General features: G+C 43.2%; 1 protein-coding gene across 6 annotated transcripts in view; it reads left to right on the top strand.

Annotated features, from left to right (window-relative positions):
* The window catches only part of CDK19 (cyclin dependent kinase 19), a 223,742-nt gene that overhangs the window by 49,490 nt on the left and 153,993 nt on the right, over positions 1-20,259 (top strand). For all 6 annotated transcript variants that reach the window (XM_034765874.1, XM_034765867.1, XM_034765872.1 and 3 more), the window contains one exon: positions 10,920-10,995. In XM_034765874.1, the coding sequence (XP_034621765.1) occupies positions 10,972-10,995 (24 nt within the window). In that variant the 5' untranslated portion in view covers positions 10,920-10,971. The remainder of the gene's footprint in view (positions 1-10,919; positions 10,996-20,259) is intronic.

The following is a 20,259-nucleotide window of genomic DNA, read 5'->3' on the forward strand; positions in this document are numbered from 1 at the left end:
ATCTCCCCACCATTATTTGCGCTCATTATTTCCATATGGGACTATGACTATGTGCTCTTCCTGGGGCTATACTTGAGCGCCACTTCGAAACGTTAGCTAGTGTCCAATATGGCTACTTATTTAGCAGTGTTTCATTCATGAAGTATATTATACCTGTGCTCCAAAGATTGCACTGGGTTTCCAGTTCATTTCCGGATGCAGTCCAGAGTCTTGGTTTTGATCTATTAAAAACATTAAAAGGGGTTTATAATTTATGTTCTAAATATCTTGGTGATCACATTTCTGCTCATGCTTTACATCTATAGTTGAGAGTAGCTTGTGATGTCGAGGCAAACAATTGGTAGATTTAGAAGTCACTACTGGCAGTATAGTATTCTCATTGAAGGACCCTGGACTCTAGGTTCCCACCCATCCTAGTCTAACATACAAAACCATTATTTCAGCTTTGTGGTTTTTGTTTAGGAGAAGTGAGTTGGAGATCTTTTAAATTATAATGATGTTCTTAATTTTTTTTTTATTGTACACACTATTAGAGTGGTGATAGGTGCACAACATAACCTTTAGTATACCATGCAGTCAATTCTGTATTCTCTAACTCGGATGTTCTCAAACTGGGGGACACTGTGGAATGTATTCTGCGGGGGAGGGGAGAGAAGCTGCTCTGCTTTCAGAACTGGGTAGCCGGAGAGCGTTGTCTCTAGCCAGGCTCCCAGCTCTGAAGGCAGCACCACTGGAGAAATAAGCGTGGCATGGTATGGCATTGTCACCCATACTTCTCTGGTGCTGCTGGAGGTGGCGCTGCCTTTAGAGTTGGGTGCCTGGCCAGCAGCGGCTGATCTCTGCTCTGCCTTCAGAGCTGGCGATTATATGTACTTGTGTGGCTGGGGAGGGGGCGAAAACTACAACAGAGACAAAGAAAAGGGGTGTTTGATCAAATAAGTTTGAGAGCTACTGTTCTAACTGGTGAACGATGTCTGTTAGAGCTTGCATTGGGAGAACAACCCTGTAGAGCAGTCCCTTGATGCAGATAGTTAATTGTGATCTTGTTATACAGGTTGAATTGTATTTAATGATATCCAAATTAAGCCTACTTGAATTCAAACTGAGGCCATTATAATATATCTGAAACATACTCTGAATATATAGATAAAGTAGTATCAGAGATTACAGCAATGGACTAATTGTCAAGTCTTCCTGATTTCTGTTACAGATACCGTGGTCTTGGGCAGGTCTCTTCTTTGTCAACTTATCTATAATATGTTTTCTAATTCTTGAAGTATTGTCAGGGGCGGCTCTAGCTTTTTTGCCACCCTAAGCACGGTCCCCGGTCCTGCAGATTCGGCGGCATGCCAGCGGGAGGTCCGCCAGTCCTGCGGCTTCAGCGTATCTGCCACCGAATTGCCGCCAAATCTGCGGGACTGGCAGACCTCCCCTGGGCATGCCAGCGAATGCTGCCTGACTGCCGCCCTCGCAGGGACCAGCAGGGCGCCCCCCGCGGCTTGCTGCCCCAGCCATGCACTTGGAGCATTGGTGCCTGGAGCCACTGCTGAGTATTGTAAGGCTTAGTACTAAAATCCTCTGAAATGTGTTAAGGATTTTAAGTCTTATGTTCTTCTGAGATGAACATTTTGAAAATAGACTTGTTTTTGGACTTGTGTGAGGAAAATGCTAAGTGAAAGTGGCACCAGGAAGAAAGCATAAAGTTGCATTTTGCTTTTCTGCAAGGAGTACTTTATTTGGAAATAAACCAGTTTTTCCTTCCACTGTACAAATTAAGAAATATTAACCTTGAAAACTTACAGAACTAGGTTTTGCCTAGTGATGGAGAGAGACTGTTCAAGGTGAGAGATCACCTCATACACTACACCTGGTGTGGCATTTTACAATAGAAAGAGCCTCCTATCTATCACTTGCTAGGATTGAAGGCTTTTGCATCTGGATGTTCCCCATGGCAGTTTGCAAAGTCTGGAGCCAGGAAAGTTTCAAGCCAGGATACAAGTCTCATGTAATTCAGCTTGTTGTAATGCTTTTATTTTTCATAAAATAACAAGGTTGATAACACTTCTGGAACCAGAATAATACCAGAATAGTCCCTTAATAATACCCATAGTCTTGAATATGAGAATTTTAAAATTTCATAAATGTAAATATCTAATAGCTGCAACAGCAGACACTTTAAAATAATGCTTTGTTTTTGGAAGATCATTGGATGGAATTACTTGTGTTGTAACCAGCTAACAGAGAAACTTGTCTGTTAGTGAAAACAACTCTTATCTGATTTGTTGTTAATAGTCAAAGGTCTGTGTAAGAATAAGTTGCCATCTTTTGCATTGCCCCAAAACTGCAGAACTACAGAATAAGGGCCTCTTGCATGACTCTTCAGATTTGTGGAGTGTATAATAAAGACAATTCTTGTGCCTCTTTTTAAATGAAAACTGCACTCATATTCTTCCTCTGATATAGATCTCACAACACTATTGTGGATATTTATTCTGTGCTATTCCTACAGGGATACCAATATACTTGACTCTTAAGCTTGTTACATAGTTCACTAGAACTTTCTTGTGTGTATACTGTAGCATCACACATTCAAATACATTTTTTTAAAAAGTTGCTTAAAAGTTTAGGTCACTAAAGATCAGGCAGTGTGTTTACATATTGTTTTCTTTTATCGAACCTCAACAATTAAAAGCATGGAAATAGCTAGCTAAGGACATAAGACCGTTTGCATGGACAATATAAGATTTCTTATCTAGTATACAGAACTATGTATTTCATCACGGTGCAACAGTCTAAACTGACTCATGGAATGTTGGGGTTTTTAAATGGCTTTTGTCTGAAAGAATACTTATACGTGGGAAATAATAGGAGCTAAAATATATTTATCTGTTGGCAGTAGTTTTTTGGTGAAGTACTCAAAACAGCTGTTTCCTGATAATGTGCCTAAAATAGGAGAAGTGTAAAACTAGTCTATGATAAAACTATGAATATGGATTTGCATTTCAGGGTGAAGAATTTAGCATTAATGTGTACATACGTAATTTTTGTTAAGAAAAGTTGTTTATATTTTGAAATTACTGAAAATAGTATTTTGTGGTGATATATATGTGATGGGTTCGGTCACAGAGACCCCCTTGGGACTGTCACCTGACGTGCTGAAACTACCTCTGAGCCAGTTTTCCCTGTCAGCTTGGGACTCCAGAACCCTGTCTTGTTGAGCCAGACACGCAAGCCTGCTGCAACACAGACCTAGGGTCTGAACCACGTCCCCAAAGCTGCAGGCTTTAACCGAAAACCACTCAGCAGCTACTCCTGTCTGCAGCACTCAGACACCCAGCTCCCAATGGGATCCAAACACCAAATAAATCCGTTCTACTCTGTATAAACCTTATACAGGGTAAACTCATAAATTGTCCGCCCTCTATAGCACTGATAGAGAGAGATGCAGAGCTGTTTGCTCTCCCAGGTATTAATCACTTACTCTGGGTTCAATAATAATCAAAAGTGATTTTTATTAAGAATAAAAAGGAGGATTTAAGTGGTTCCAAGTAATAACGGACAGAACAAAGTAAGTCACCAAGCAAAACAAAACAAAACATGCAAGTCTATGCCTAATACATTTAAGAAACTGAATACAGATAAAATCTCATCCCCAGAGATGTTCCAATAAGCTTCTTTCACAGACTAGCCTCCTTCCTAGTCTGGGGCCAATCCTTTCCCCTGGTACGGTTCTTGTTAGTTCCGGCTCAGGTGGTAACTAGGGGATTTCTCATGACTGCAGGCCCCTTTGTTCTTTTCTATCCCCTTTTATATTCTTGGCACAAGGCAGAAATCCTTTGTCTCTCTCTGGGTTCCTATCCTTCCTTCTAAATGGAAAAGCACCAGGTTTAAGATGAATTCCAGCATCATGTGACATGTTCACATGTCCTGTGAGACTTCATTACTCACTGGTTGGCACCCATGTATACAGAAAGACTTACACGTAAACAGAGCCATTTACAACCAGTTGTCCTAGTTGATAGGCGCCGTCAAGATTCTAAGCCACCATTAATGGCCCACACTTTGCATAACTACAATAGGACCTCAAAATTATATTTTGTATTCCTAATTTCAGATACAAGAATGATACACTCATAAAAACAGGATGAACACACTCAGTAGTTTATATGCTTTGTAATGATACCTTACAAGAGAGCTTTTGCATAAAGCATATTCCAGTTACATCATATTTACACTTATAAACATATTGAGTGCAACGTCACAGTATACCTTTCTTAATACTTGATAGGAATGTCTGTTATATGGGCAGAATAACGTTTATTTATGTCCTTAATTAGCTATTTCCTTTCTTCTTAGTTACTGGGTTTTGTAAACAAGTTTTTGGGTTTTGGAATTTAAATTTTAAGAACTTTTTTCTATGTATGTAGATGAAGTGGAAGGGGGCATGGTAACTGTCTTCAAGCACATAAAAGGTTGTTATAAAGAGGGGGGTGATAAATTGTTCTCCTTAACCACTGAGAGAGATTTAGGTTAGACCAGATATTTGCATGGCCCTTTTGTAGCCAGCACTGCAAGGTATTTACATGCCAGATATGCTAAACATCTGTATGCCCTTTCATGCTTCGGCCACCATTCCGAAGGGGATGCTGATGATGCTTGTTAAAAAAATGTGTTAATTAAATTTGTGACTGAACTCCTTGGGGGAGAATTGTATGTCTCATGCTTTGTGTGTTACCCGCGTTCTGCCATATATTTCATGTTATAGCAGTCTCAGATGATGACCCAGCATGTTTGTTTGTTTTAAGAACGCTTTCAAGGCAGATTTAACAAAACGCAAAGAAGGTACCAATGTGAGATTTCTAAAGATAGCTACAGCACTCTACCCAAAATTTAGGAATCTGAAGTGTCTTCCAAAATCTGATCAGGATGGGGTGTGGATCATGCTTTCAGAAGTCTTAAAAGAGCAACACTCTGATGTGGAAACTACAGAACACGAACCACCAGAAAAGAAAATCAGCCTTCTGCTGGCGAGATCTGACTCAGATAATGAAAATGAACATGCATTGGTCTGCATGGCTTTGGATTGTTATTGAGCAGAACCTGTCATCTGCATGGATGCATGTCCACTGGAATGGTGGTTGAAGCATGAAGGGACATATGAATCTTTATCACATCTGGCATGTAAATATCTTGTGACGCCGGATACAACAGTGCAATGCAAATACCTGTTCTCACTTTCATGTGGCGTAAACAAGAAGCGGACAGCATTATCTCCTGCAAATGTAAACAAACTTGTTTGTCTGAGTGATTGGCAGAACAAGAAGTAGGACTGAGTGGACTTGTAGGCTCTAAAGTTTTACAATGTTTTATTTTTGAAAGCAGTTTTTTTAACATAATTCTACATTTGGAAGTTCAACTTTCATAATAAAGAGATTGCACTACAGTACTTGTATTAAGTGAATTGAAAAATTATTTTTACAGTGCAAATATAATGAAAATAAATATAAAGTGATCACTGTACACTTTGAATTCTGTGTTGTAATTGAAATTAATATATTTGAAAATGTGGAAAACATCCAAAAATATTTATATAAATAGTATTCTATTATTGTTTAACAGCGCAATTAATCACGAATAAATTTTTTAATCGTGTGATTAATTGAGGTTAATTTTTTAATTGCTTGACAGCCCTACAATTTTTCAATAGAATGGATGGGCCACCGGATTATTAAAACAGAAAAGTGAGCATTTCAGGCCAAGCTAATAATGACTCCTGTGGACGGACCTTTGTCTCTTGCACTGTACACCTAACAAGGTAGCTAAATAGTACAGCCTTCACTCTTAAATGCTGGTAAAAATTGCTTAAAAATCATGGCAACTGTAAGTGTCTGATCACTGATCAAGGCTAAGGCTCTGGTCTTTGATTCTACAGACAGTGCCTCTCAAGCTTCATGTCTCTGGGCCTCAGTTCCCTATCTGTAAAAGCGGTTAATGCTTTGCACTTCACATAGAATTCGTCTGTAGTTATCAAGGTAGCTCAAAAAGATGGGTAAGAGTTTATTATTAACCTTGTTTTACATTTGGCTTAACTAAGTACTGATATCCAAAGCAATTTGTATGCAATAAGGTACAAGTCTACCACCTCTAAAGTAAGGAATCCCTTCTTGGCTCTATCAATGTAACTTCTGACAATCTACTTAAATTCAGTTCCTCTGCTACCTCATCTGAAAAATGGACCTGTGTACATTCCTCCTAGGCTAAAGGACAGTTTCTTTTTGTTTGATTTTTTTGGGTAAGCGGGGGACACACAGATGGAGTCAGTTACTTCAGTAGATTCTAAAATTTCTTTTCACTCTTCTTAAAAGTAGCCCTGTCCAGTTCTGAAATAGTCTCAATTTTTGTTGCCAGCTACTATTAGGGCTATGGAACGGCTGCCATATGAGGAGAGATTAATAAAACGGGGACTTTTCAGCTTGTAAAAGAGACGACTGAGGGGAGGGGGATATGATAGAGGTCTATAAAATCATGACTGTTGTGGAGAAAGTAAATAAGGAAGTTTTTTTTTCACACAATGCACAGTCAACCTGTGGAGCTCCTTGCCAGAGGATGTTGTGAAATCAAAGACTATAATCGGGTTAAAAAAAGAACTAGGTAAGTTCACAGAGGATAGGTCCATTAATGGCTATTAGCCAGGATGGGCAGGGATGGTGTCCCTACCCTCTGTTTACCAGAAGCTGGGAATGGGCGACAGGGGATGGCTCACTTGATGATTACCTGTTCTGTTCATTCCCTCTGGGACACCTGGCACTGGCCACTGTCGGAAGACCCTCAGGGAACTGATGGGCAGGATCCCCTGGGAGTAGGGTAACCAGACAGCAAATGTGAAAAATTGGGACGGGGGTGGGGGGTAATAGCAGCCTATATAAGAAAAAGACCCAAAAATTGGGACTGTCCCTATAAAATCGGGACATCTGGTCACCCTACCTGGGAGAATAACATGAGGGGGAAAGGAGTCCAGGAGAGCTGGCTGTATTTTAAAGAATCCTTATTGAGGTTGCAGGAAAAAAACATTCCAATGTGTAGAAAGAACAGTAAATATGGCAGGCGACCCGCTTGGCTTAACAGTGAAATCCTTGCTGACCTTAAACGCAAAAAAGAAGCTTACAAGAAGTGGAAGATTGGACAAATGACCAGGGAGGAGTATAAAAATATTGCTCAGGCATGCAGGAGTGAAATCAGAAAGGCCAAATCACACTTGGAGTTGCAGCTAGCAAGAGATGTTGAGAGTAACAAGAAGGGTTTCTTCAGGTATGTCAGCAACAAGAAGAAAGTCAAGGAAAGTGTGGGCCCCTTACTGAATGAGGGAGGCAACCTAGTAACAGAGGATGTGGAAAAAAGCTAATGTACTCAAAGATTTTTTTGCCTCTGTCTTCACAAACAAGGTCAGCTCCCAGACTTCTGCACTGGGCAGCACAGTATGGGGAGAAGGTGACCAGCCCTCTGTGGAGAAAGAAGTGGTTTGGGACTATTTAGAAAAACTGGACGAGCACAAATCCATGGGACCGGATGCGCTGCATCCAAGGGTGCTAAAGGAGTTGGCAGATGTGATTGCAAAGCCATTGGCCATTATTTTTGAAAACTCATGGCGATCGGGGGAGGTCCCGGATGACTGGAAAAAGGCTAATGTAGTGCCCATCTTTAAAAAAAAAAAAAAAAAAAAAAAGGGAAGGAGGAGGATCCAGGGAACTACAGGCTAGTCAGTCTCACCTCAGTCCCTGGAAAAATCATGGAGGAGGTCTTCAAGGAATCAATTCTGAAGCACTTCGAGGAGAGGAAAGTGATCAGGAACAGTCCGCATGGATTCACCAAGGGCAAGTCATGCCTGACCATCCTGATTGCCTTCTATGAGAAGATAACTGACTCTGTGGATGAGAGGAAAGCAGTGGATGTGTTATTCCTTAACTTTAGCAAAGCTTTTGATATGGTCTCCCACAGTATTCTTGCCAGCAAGTTAAAGAATTATGGGCTGGATGAATGGACTATAAGGTGGATAGAAAGCTGGCTAGATCGTCGGGCTCAACGGGTAGTGATCAACAGCTCCATATCTAGTTGGCAGCTGGTTTCAAGTGGAGTGCCCCAGGGGTCGGTCCTGGAGCCGGTTTTGTTCAGTATCTTGAAGGATGGCGTGGAGTGCACTCTCAGCAAGTTTGCAGATTATACTAAACTGGGAGGAGTGGTAGATACGCTGGAGGGTAGGAATAGGATACAGAGGGGCCTAGACAAATTAGAGGATTGGGCCAAAAGAAACCTGATGAGGTTCAACAAGGACAAGTGCAGAGTCCTGCACTTAGGACGGAAGAATCCCATGCACTGTTACAGACTAGGGACCGAATAGCTAAGAAGCAGTTTGCAGAAAAGGACCTAGGGTTACAGTGGACGAGAAGCTGGATATGAGTCAACAGTGTGCTCTTGTTGCCAAGTAGGCTAACAGCATTGTGGGCTGTATAAGTAGGGGCATTGCCAGCAGATCGAGGGACGTGATTGTTCCCCTCTATTCGACATTGGTGAGGCCTCATCTGGAGTAGTGTGTCCAGTTTTGGTCCCCACACTACAAGAAGGATGTGGAAAAATTGTAAAGAGTCCAGCGGAGGGCAACAAAAATGATTAGGGGGCTGGAGCATATGACTTAAGAGGAGAGACTGAGGGAACTGGGATTGTTTAGTTTGCAGAAGAGAAGAATGAGGGGGGGAGTTGATAGCTGCTTTCCACTACCTGAAAGGGGTTTCCAAATAGGATGGATCTATATTGTTCTCAGTGGTACCTGATGACAGAACAAGGAGTAATGGTCTCAAGTTGCAGTGGGGGAGGTTTAGGTTGGATATTAGGAAAAGCTTTTTCACTAGGAGGGTGGTGAAGCACTTGAATGGGTTACCTAGGGAGGTGGTGGAATCTCCTTCCTTGGAGGTTCTTAAGGTCAGGCTTGACAAAGCCCTGGCTGGGATGATTTAGTTGGGAATTGGTCCTGCTTTGAGCAGGGGGTTGGACTAGATGACCTCCTGAGGTCCCTTCCAACCCTGATATTCTATGATTCTATATTTCTATGACCGGATACTGGGCTAGATGGACCTTTGGTCTGACCCAGTATGGCCGTTCTTATGTTCTTGTGTTCTTATCTCTCTTTTTGCAATCAGTTTTACTGACAGAAAATCAGGTCTTGTTTTCAATAATGGCAATTTTTTAAACATTTTTAATTCTTGCCCTTGAAAACTGCCTCTTACACAAGTCCCAAGTCAAAATTTACTTGTGTTTTCAAACTTTGTAATCTTTCATTTGATTTAAGGGACATAAACTTACACTTTGCCAAAAAAAAAAAAAAATCTGAAGTAATTTCAAAGTACGTAGATTTCAAAATATATTCTAGTTCTTGGTGAGTCAGCTATAAACTTCAGAAAGCATGAAGGTTTTTTGTAGTTATAAGACTGGTTTTCTTTTATCTCCCTTAGATATGGAACCATAATTACAGGTCTCCATATGAAGAGGCTGCTATGTTTCCATAGTAAACTCAGTTAGAACCCCAATCCAATAGTTGCAAAAACTATTGGACCGAGCCTTTACTGCTTAAACTAAAGGAAAGTGTTAGCTTTCATTTACAGAAGGACCTTTGTTATTTCTAAGCTGCTAATAGAGTGCATATGCATATTAAGATGCTTAACCTTACTTCTGCTGAAGGCAATGGCAAAAAAACAAACAAAACAAAAAAACGACCAACGAAAACCAAACTCTCTTGTTGAAATAAATAGAGCGGGATTGCCCCTGAATTGCCCACCACAAAAATCAAGAACTTTGGCTTTGTTACAATGTATTTTGAAACCTAACTAGCACACAGGTTTGTAGACGTAACAAGAGGGTTAGTTTAAAGGAGGAGTAATAATCCACTTTTGAGTTAGGGTGAGACAAAATTAGACAAAACTCAATTTCCAATCAGTGTAACTTTTCAAATTCTCCTTTTTCTTAAGAATAAATCTGACAACTTTCAAGCCAAACAAATTTTGTATGCAAAGGTATAGGATTGCAAAAACAAGCATTATTATGGAAGCTAATTGTAACCTTAACTACAGACAATAAGGAGGTTAAGTTGAACCATGAGTGGGACTTGGTGAGACTGCTTTATCTTTAACATTGACCTTCTGGGTTTTCCCTACTTCTTACTAGCCAACCCTTTGATTAAGTATACTCTATTGTGGTTGTTCAAATGCATGATAGCCTATTTAGTGGGAACATCTCAGATTCTAGGACTTTGCCCTTCAGGGTGCACTGAACCGAACAGGGCACATGAAGTTTGAAACTGTCAGTGATGAGGACCCTGCAAAGACTTTGCTAGATCTGTTGCAGTATAATAAGGAAAATTGTATCTTAAAAACCCGCATTGTGAGTTTGATATTCTTTCAGTGATATATTAAATCTTCAAAACATAAAAGCCTAGTTCTAACTGTAAAGCCTATTACAATTTTATTTGGATTTGAGACATTTGCATGTTTGCTAGATCTTCCTGAGAGAATGTTGCAGATACCTTGTGTGTGTAGATATTTTTATGTTTGATATTCTGTTAAGGTCTGGAAAAAGTTCCCATGGAGTTTCTTTATAGGGATCCTTGCAAATGTTTTATGGTTTCAAGAGATGTAGATATTTACAGATTGACAGCTTTTTCTTATTACAATTTTCAGTGTTTTAGTTTTGATGATTGTGACAGTGGTTAAAGATGATTTGATTCCTTTTGATCCTCATTCTGCTGTAGTGTTTCAGTGTCTTGATCTAGTTTAAGAAGACAGAAATCAGTGTAATATACTTGCATTTTATCAGTTTAAGTGAATATAAATGCAATCTATAAAATATTCCTCTTTTTTTGTTTTTGTGCACAGAAAAGATGAAAAGGAGTATGCACTGAAGCAAATTGAAGGTACAGGGATATCGATGTCGGCCTGTAGAGAGATTGCAGTAAGTGGACATAAACAAAAGAAAATATTTTCTTATACTTTGTTATGCAATGGATAAGGTATGTCTTGCTCTGTGAACAATACAACCAAAGGCTTAAAGTAGAAACTTTTCACTTTAGGTATGAAAATTTGAAGGTTTATTCCAATATACGCTTCTACTAAAATTAATGTTTTGTAAATATATTAAAAACAACTTGTAAATGTCAGATCTTTTTAGGTTTTTAAGGTCCGGCTTCACAAAGCCCTGGCTGGGATGATTTAGTTGGGAATTGGTCCTGCTTTGAGCAGGGGGTTGGACTAGATGACCTCTTGAGGTCCCTTCCAACCCTGATGTTCTATGATTCTATGGTTCTATGATTCTAAGATCAGGCTTGACAAAGTTGGGGATTAGGTCCTGCTTTGAGCAGGGGATTGGACTAGATGACCTCCTGAGGTCCCTTCCAACCCTGATATTCTATTCTATGATCTGTGGCAAGGATATAATATATATTTTTTCAGGATAATTTTGTCTGTCTTACTTTATTTGCCAGGGTTAAAAAACAAAAGTATTGTTTTAAAAACGATATCAATTAAATTTTAAAAATATTTAAGGTTCCAAAAGAGACTCTAATTGCCATTATGAAAAGGTCACTAATGTGTTCTATGTCAGTGTAATGGTAACCTACTCTTGTTTTATGTCTGAAAAGGCACTGGAGTCTTGTTACACTCTGTGGTCTCCTTCGTACAGAAAGTTGTCTTAAGACTACTTTTCCATTTTGCTTTAATGCTTTCTTTCATTGTAAGTGTATGCATCTCCTAGTGATGTCAGTAGGACTCCTAATAATAATAATAGGAATTGCATGTCTGTATCTGAAGGCAGAATTTGGCCATTTGATGTTTTTTGAGACTGAAAATAACTGTGCATTAGGGTTAAAGTACTTGTTAGGGGAATAAAATTTTGTAATGCAATGCCTGCTGCATTATTGTAAAAGAGATGCACTTGCTTGATCTAATATATTTGAATGCTGACATCATGGTCAGTGCTTACAAATATAAGATGTATGCCTCTGGCTTTTTATACTCTAGTACCCTAACACAAAAATAAGCTGTTGAGACTCACAGTGTCACATGACAATAGAAGCTCATGGTGGTCAGGAATTGAAGAGGCCACTGACTTCTGTTTAGCATAATATACATGGTAATTTTTTGTGTAATCTAAAGAGGCTTAGCAGCTAAAAGTTCTGTTCTTTAAAGTGCCTGTCACTATTACATTAAGGTAGTTCACTGTGGAGATTATAGGTACACCTCTACCTCGATATAACGCTGTCCTCGGGAGCCAAAAAAATCTTACCGTGTTATATTGAACTTGCTTTGATCCACCGGAGTGCGCAGCCCCGATCGCCCCCGGAGCACTGCTTTACCGCATTATATCCGAATTAGTGTTATATCGGGTTGCGTTCTATTGGGATAGAGGTGTAGTTGCAGGGTTATCCAATTACAATTAAAAGAATCTACCTCTATGACCTGCCTGCTGGAATTTCTGTCTTTGAGGGAATAACAACTGTTTTCTAATATCAGTGCTAGAATGTGTTCAGTTAGCATACAGTCAATCTTCTGACAGCAGTGAGACTTTTATCATCTCTGCATTTTTACTCCCTTAGTTTTAAATTGTATTAATATTTTATGGGGGAGGGTTCAGTTCTCCCGTGTAATTTTTCCTTCTCTATGAGACCATATGGCCGTACTAGTGTCTATTTAATAACATCTGTATTCTGACATGGAAATATGTCAGCATCATAGTCTTGCTTTTTCTTTTTTTGAACTGTTCTAGTTTGGTTCAAGAGCTCAAGACAACCTAGAAAAATGACACAACTATTACATAAGGCTTTTAATTCTACAGTAAATAAAAGTGTGGCTTTTGCTTGTTTTATTTTGGCTGCCTCAGCGGATGACTTATTCATCTCCAGAACATTTCTCACAAATTCCATAGTAAAACTCCTGTGGCTGAGATGGCATGGCAAACTACTGCTGGCCTCAGTAAAATTTAAGGTTGGCAAACACTGAGTAACCTTAGGGAAGATGATGGCTCAGGTAGTCGAAACAGAAAAACGTACTCTTCCTTTTATCAAATAAGATAGACTAAAGGTGGCACTATGGGGCACACTTTATAACTTCTGTAGGTCAACTCAGTGCACACACCAGGGGCTCCTTGTATTCATGCATTCCACCCCACAAGCTCCTTATGTGACACTCTCCCATCCCCTCTATTTCAGGGACTCTCTGTAACTCCCCAGTCTCCCCTTGCAGATTTCCTGTGTGCCCCCTGATTCCCTCCTCCCACTACAGCAGGTGACCCATTCTCCTCACCATACCAGGGGCTTTTTTCCCCCTTCCTTGCCGATCCGTCCACCCACCAGGGTTGCCTATTCTCCCCACCATACTAGGGATTGTCTTCCCTGTCTGCCATTTGCCCCACCATACTAGGGGCTCTGTGTCTGTCTTCCCGCATCCCTCCAAAGGATACCTAACCTTTTCTTCCTCCCTTATTGAATGGCGGCGTGGGTGGCTGATGCCTTCCCTTGCCCAAATGGAGCAGGCTTTGAGGAGGCAAAGTATGAGGAAGGAATGAAAGTAGCCTCCTTCTCTATCCTCTCCCTCTGTCTGCCCAGGGGGGCTGCGCATCCACCCCAAAGCTCCAAGCAGGGAGAGCAATTATTTCTCTTCTGATCATTCAGAGATCAGGGTGTGAACATGTTAAATTCTACTGGGAGGGTGAAGGGGATATTTTTCTGAGGGATGGTATTAATGGGTTGCCATTAACAGGAGACTGTGGCTGAGTGTGTCTTGTTTTCCCTTTTTCAATATTGTTATTCTCCTCCAAATCAATAGACTTCCGACTACTGATGTCTAGAATATTCCCTGAAATTTTTGGAATTGATTGGACACAGTGTTCAAAAGCTACTGTGTGACAGACAGAGAGATTCCATGATATTGAATGTAAGGCCTCACAAGCTTGGCCAAAAATGTATCTCAAAACCTGCAGTACAGGGTTTGCTTATACAAACCTATGAAGTCTTACAGAAAAGAGACTGGATTGGTAGAGATGTCTCTATAGGTGGCAATGGAGGGAGCAGATTCAGAGAGAGTGAGTGTCTATGTAAGAAGAGGAAATTAGCCCTCAGATTTAAAACCAGTTTATAGTACAAGAACTCAGAAACTTCCTTTCTGATATTGCATTGCAAGTGGGAAGACTACACATTTCTCTTGAAAAGCTCAACATTACATAGGTGAGTCTAAAGGATTCAGACGAAGGAGGCCATATTAAGACTAGTGTGTGGATAGTTCTTTTGGCATCCATAATACAAATTTCAGAGGAATGATCAGGATGGATGCCAGTCTCCAAAACTGGGGCTCATCTTCATAGTGTATATGTGGCTCCATTGAATGAGGTTGCATATAGGAAAGGCACATGTGGTGCAAACAACCTGATTGACTGAGGCCTGGTCTACACTAGGCGTTTATGTCGAAGTTAGCGCCGTTACATCGAATTAACCCTGCACCCGTCCACACCGCGAAGGTATTTAGTTCGACATAGAGGTCTCTTTAATTCGACTTCTGTACTCCTCCCCGACGAGGGGAGTAGCGCTAAATTCGACATGGCCATGTCGAATTAGGCTAGGTGTGGATGGAAATCGACGCTAATAGCTCCAGGAGCTATCCCACAGTGCACCACTCTGTTGACGCTCTGGACAGCAGTAAGAGCTCGGATGTTCTGAACTGCCACACAGGAAAAGCCCCGGGAAAATTTGAATTTGAATTCCTTTTCCTGTCTGGCCAGTTTGAATCTCATTTCCTGTCTGGACATCGTGGCGAGCTCAGCAGCACTGGCAACGATGCAGAGCTCTCCAGCACTGATGGCAGTGCAATCTCAGAATAGAAAGAGGGCCCCAGCATGGACTGATCGGGAAGTCTTGGATCTCATCGCTGTGTGGGGCGATGAGTCCGTGCTTTCCGAGCTGCGATCCAAAAGACGGAATGCAAAGATCTATGAGAAGATCTCTAAAGACATGGCAGAGAGAGGATACAGCCGGGATGTAACGCAGTGCCGCGTGAAAATCAAGGAGCTGAGGCAAGGCTACCAGAAGACCAAAGAGGCAAACGGACGCTCCGGATCCCATCCCCAGACATCCCGTTTCTACGAGGCACTGCATTCCATCCTCGGTGCGGCCGCCACCACTACCCCACCACTGACTGTGGACTCTGAGGATGGGATAGTGTCCACGGCCGGATCCTCGGACATGTTAGCGGACGGGGAAGATGAGGAAGGAGATGAGGAGGACGAGGCAGTCGACAGCGCTCACAACGCTGATTTCCCCGACAGCCAGGATCTCTTCATCACCCTTACAGAGATCCCCTACCAACCCTCCCCAGCCGTTACCCCGGACACAGAATCTGGTGAAGGATCATCCAGTAAGTGTTGTAAACATCTAAACATTTATTTGTAACAGAACATGATTATTAACAATTTAAAAAATGGGTTTCTCATGATTAGTTTGATTAACTTAACGGTTCAGTCATGGGCAGTGCAACTATTTGAAAAAAATCTAGCAATGTCCGGTTTTGCATGATTGTCCTGCCCAAGCCGCTCTACTGTTTAGTCCCTGCTACTGCAGCTACAGTAAGATGCGGTCTATATGTCCGGGGATGGAGCAGAAATCCTCCTGGGACATCTCAAGGAAGCTCTCCTGCAGGTAATTTGAAATCCGCTGCATTAGGTTCTTGGGGAGAGCGGCCTTATTGGGTCCTCCGTAGTAGGACACGTTGCCGCGCCACGAGACTAGCAAGTACTCTGGAATCATTGCTTGGCACAGCATGGCGGCATACGGCCCTGGTCTTTGAAGGCTTTCCCGGAGCATTCTCTGTCTGTCGCTCTCAGAGATCCTCATGAGGGTGATGTCGCTCATGATGACCTGCTTTGAATGAGGTAGGGGAATGTTAGTGTTGGGACTGCTTTACCGTTCCTTTACAGAACTGTAACCGCTGGTTTGCAGCCACGCGGTGGAGGCGGGAGAGGGTCAGCCGAAAGGGATCGTTCCCGGGGACAGCCGCGAGGGTGTGGGACAGGAGCAGACTTCCTGCTTGCCGGATTGCTGGCAGCAGGGACCGACATTGATTTCAATGTGAAATGAGGCCATTGCTAATATTAAAGTTTTAAGCTGCCACGAATCTACGGCTTACCATGTCTGCGTGCAAGAGCAATTCCGTTGTCCTGACAGGGTTCTCAAAAGTGCTCTGCAAAACCCCAGACACTGAATGCGAAGGCCGAGAATTCGACCTTGTGCTGAGTGCGCATGTGATAGGTGCTGTGCATGGTCCTGTTCACAGAGAAAGACTATGTTCTTTGTTCACAACTACATTTATCTTTCTGAGGAATTCACTCCCTTTTTCCCATTCCCACAGCCCCATCTGCGACTGTCTCACAACCTAGCCTGTCATCACACTCCCAGAGGCTAGGGAGGATTAGGCATAAGAAGAAGAGGACACGGGAGGACATGTTCTCAGAGCTTATAGCCTGCTCCAGAGCCCAGGCAGCACAGCAGACCCAGTGGCGGGAGAACTTGACCCGAATGCACCAAGCCAACATGGATCGGGAGGAGAGGTGGCGTCAGGAAGACCAGCAGGCGACTCAAACCCTGCTTGGACTACTGAGGGAGCAAACGGACACGCTCCGGCGCCTTGTGGATGTTCTGCAGGAACGGAGGCAGGAGGACAGAGCCCCGCTGCAGTCCATCTCTAACCGCCCTCCCCCGCCACCAAGTCCCATACTCCCTTCACCCAAAGTGCACAGAAGGAGAGGCGGCAGAGTCCCTGCTAACTCTCACTCCACCCCTGCAGAGAGCTCGAGCAGCAGAAGGCTCTCATTCCCCAAAGTTTGACAAGTTCTTTCCTTCCCGCCTGACACAAGCCCCCGTCCAAGTTTCACTTCCCAGTCCCATGTGTAGTTGATAATAAAAAATATGTTTCTGTTAACTACTGTTTCCATCATGTTCTTTTGGAGGAGGGGGGGAAAGGGGGTTGGTAATTGGACAGGACAGTCACCTTTGGCAGGGTACATAGTCGGGGGCAGGCACAGCAGCAGGGCACATACATAGTGCAGTGATGCAGTGACTACTTACCCTGGTTAGTCTGGGAGGTTGTTTTCATGTTATGTGGTGGGGGGTGGGTTGCTCTGTGACTTTGTGGCAGGGGAGGGCAGTTAGAGATCTTAAGCGGCGGTCCTTAGGCAGGATCACAGAGCCACACAGCAGGGGATCTGTAACCGTCCTCCCCCTGCCACAAAGTCACATAGACCCCCCATACACACAGTCCCTATCAGGAGGGGTGACAGGCTCCGTTGAAACAACCATCCCACCGCAGCGGAGCCTGTCAGTCCTTGAGTTTAGAAGCTGCATTCGCGCGATTACACTACACCCGCTCCGCACCACAGTCTGCGTCCCAGTTTTAAAAAATTCCCGCGAAAACAGTATTAAAGAAAACGGTGTGCTTTAACAAAGTAGAACTATTTTTATTTTGAAACGTGTGTTGGAAGTGGGGTGAAGGCTTCTCTGTACACAAAATTAGAAAGTCACAGGTTACCCTGCTCACTCAGGAACTTTGCTTTCAAAGCCTCCCGGATGCACAGCGCTTCCCGCTGGTCTCTTCTAATCGCCCGGCTGTCTGGCTGTGAGTAATCAGCAGCCAGGCTAATTTCCTCAACCTCCCACCCCGCCATAAAGGTCTCCCCCTTGCTCTCACAGAGATTGTGGAGCACACAGCAAGCTGCTATAACAATGGGGATATTGGTTTCGCTGAGATCACAGCGAGTCAGCAAGCTTCTCCATCTCCCCTTGAGACGTCCAAAAGCACACTCCACCACCATTCTGCACTTGCTCAGCCGGTAGTTGAAGAGTTCTTTTTCAGTGTCCAGGGCACCTGTATAGGGCTTCATGAGCCAGGGCATTAGCGGGTAGGCTGGGTCCCCGAGGATGACTATAGGCATCTCCACATCCCCAACAGTTATTTTGTGGTCCGGGAAGTAAATACCTTGCTGCAGCCGTCTAAACAGACCAGAGTTCCTGAAAACACGAGCGTCATGAACCTTGCCCGGCCATCCGACATTGATGTTGGTAAAACGTCCCCTGTGGTCCACCAGTGCTTGCAGCACCATGGAAAAGTAGCCCTTTCTGTTAATGTACTGGCTGGCCTGGTGGTCCGGTGCCAGGATAGGGATGTGAGTTCCATCTATGGCCCCACCGCAGTTTGGGAATCCCATCGCTGCGAAGCCATCTATGATCGCCTCCAAGTTTCCCAGGGTCACTACCTTTGGCAGCAGTACATCAACGATTGCCTTGGCTACTTGCATCACAACAACCCCCACGGTAGATTTGCCCACCCCAAACTGGCTCGCGACTGACCGGTAGCTGTCAGGCGTTGCAAGCTTCCAGAGGGCTATGGCCACTCGCTTCTGGACAGTCAGGGCTGGTCGCATCCGGGTGTCATTGCGCTTCAGGGCAGGGGACAGCAACTCACAAAGTTCAAGGAAAGTTCCCTTCCGCATGCGGAAGTTTCGCAGCCACTGTGATTCATCCCAGACCTGCAGCACTATGCGGTCCCACCACTCAGTGCTTGTTTCCCGTGCCCAGAATCGCCGTTTCACAGCATCAACATGACCCATTGCCACCGTGATGTCCTCGGCGCTGGGTCCCCTGCTTTCTGAGAGGTCTGTGCTACTCTCAGACTTCAGGTCATCACCGCGTTGACGTAGCCTCCTCGCCTGACTTTTCTGCATCTGCCTCAGGGCAACCTGTATGATAAGCTGCGAGGCGTTGAGAGCGGCCACAACTGCAGCGATGGTTGCAGTGGGCTCCATGCTCACAGTGCTGTGGCGTCCGCGCTGTCAATGACTTGAAAAGTGCGCGAAATGATTTCCCGCCGGCGCTTTCAGGGAGGGAGGGAGGGCGGGAGTGATGGACGGATGACGACAGTTACCCAAAAGCACCCTGGCCCCTTTTTTTTTTACCCAGAAGGCATTTGCGGCTCCACCCAGAATTCCAATGGGCGGCGGGGACTCCGGGAACTGTGGGATAGCTGCCCTCAGTGCACCGCTTCCAATGTCGACGCTTTCCCCGTTAGTGTGGACTCACAAAGTCGAATTACTGTCCTTAGTGTGGACACACACGTTCGACTTTGCAATATCGATTCCAAATATTCGATTTAAGTAAAATCGAACTACTCTCGTAGTGTAGACAAGGCCTGAGTGTTCAGGATAGCTGACAACCCATCCTGTTTCTGATGTTTAACCATGTTATACCTGAGCAAAACCTGAGGTTCCAGAAATTTATCACTGTGTTAGGAGGTCATTCAGCTGTCCACAGGTTCAAAACCATTATACATAGAAGACATCGCACAAGATGGGAGGATATCAGATATAGCTTTGTGACCTAGAGACTGACTTTTTCTGTCAAGGAGAAATACAAAGACCGCTATCTTTTTCCAGAGAAATTACGGATCAGTTTATCAGTCTTTTGTTAGGACTTGGCAAATCATTTTTGTGCTTTGCCTTTCTTCCTTTACCTCGGTTTATGTTCCCTGTCCATAGAAAGGAAAGGGCTCATATAACTGATTGTATCAAATAGGTAATGGTTCCTAGAGTCAGTGGTGGTGATTGTATCCCATCTTTCAACTTTTGGACAACATCAGCTGAAGCAGAAATTCATATTTCATTCAAACTTGTTGTATTCATGTTGTAATTTAGATTCTGTTGGCAATCATAAGAACAGCCATACTGGGTCAGGCCAATGGTCCTCTAGCCCAGTATTCTGTATCTCACAGCAGCCAGTGCCAGATGCTTCAGAGGGAATGAACAGAACATTGCAATTTCGAGTGATCCTTCCCCTGCCATCCAGTCCTAGCTTCTAGCAGTCAGAGGTTTAGACACACCCAGAGCGTGGGATTGCATCCGTGACCATCTTGGCTAATAACCATTGATGGACCTATCCTCCATGAAATTATCTAATTCTTTCTTGAACCCAGTTTTTTTTTTTTTTTTGTGTGTGGCCTTTACAACATCCCTTGTTGATGAGTTCTGCAGGTAGACTGTGCATTGTGCGAAAAAGTGCTTCCTTATGTTTGCTTTAAACCTGCTGCCTATTATTTTTATCAGGTAACCTCCAGTTCTTGTGTTATGTCAAGGGGTAAATAACACTTCCCTATTCACTTTCTTCATACTGTTAATAATTTTAGAGAC

Source organism: Trachemys scripta, chromosome 3 (genome assembly GCF_013100865.1).
Source record: "Trachemys scripta elegans isolate TJP31775 chromosome 3, CAS_Tse_1.0, whole genome shotgun sequence".
NCBI lineage: Eukaryota > Metazoa > Chordata > Testudines > Emydidae > Trachemys > Trachemys scripta.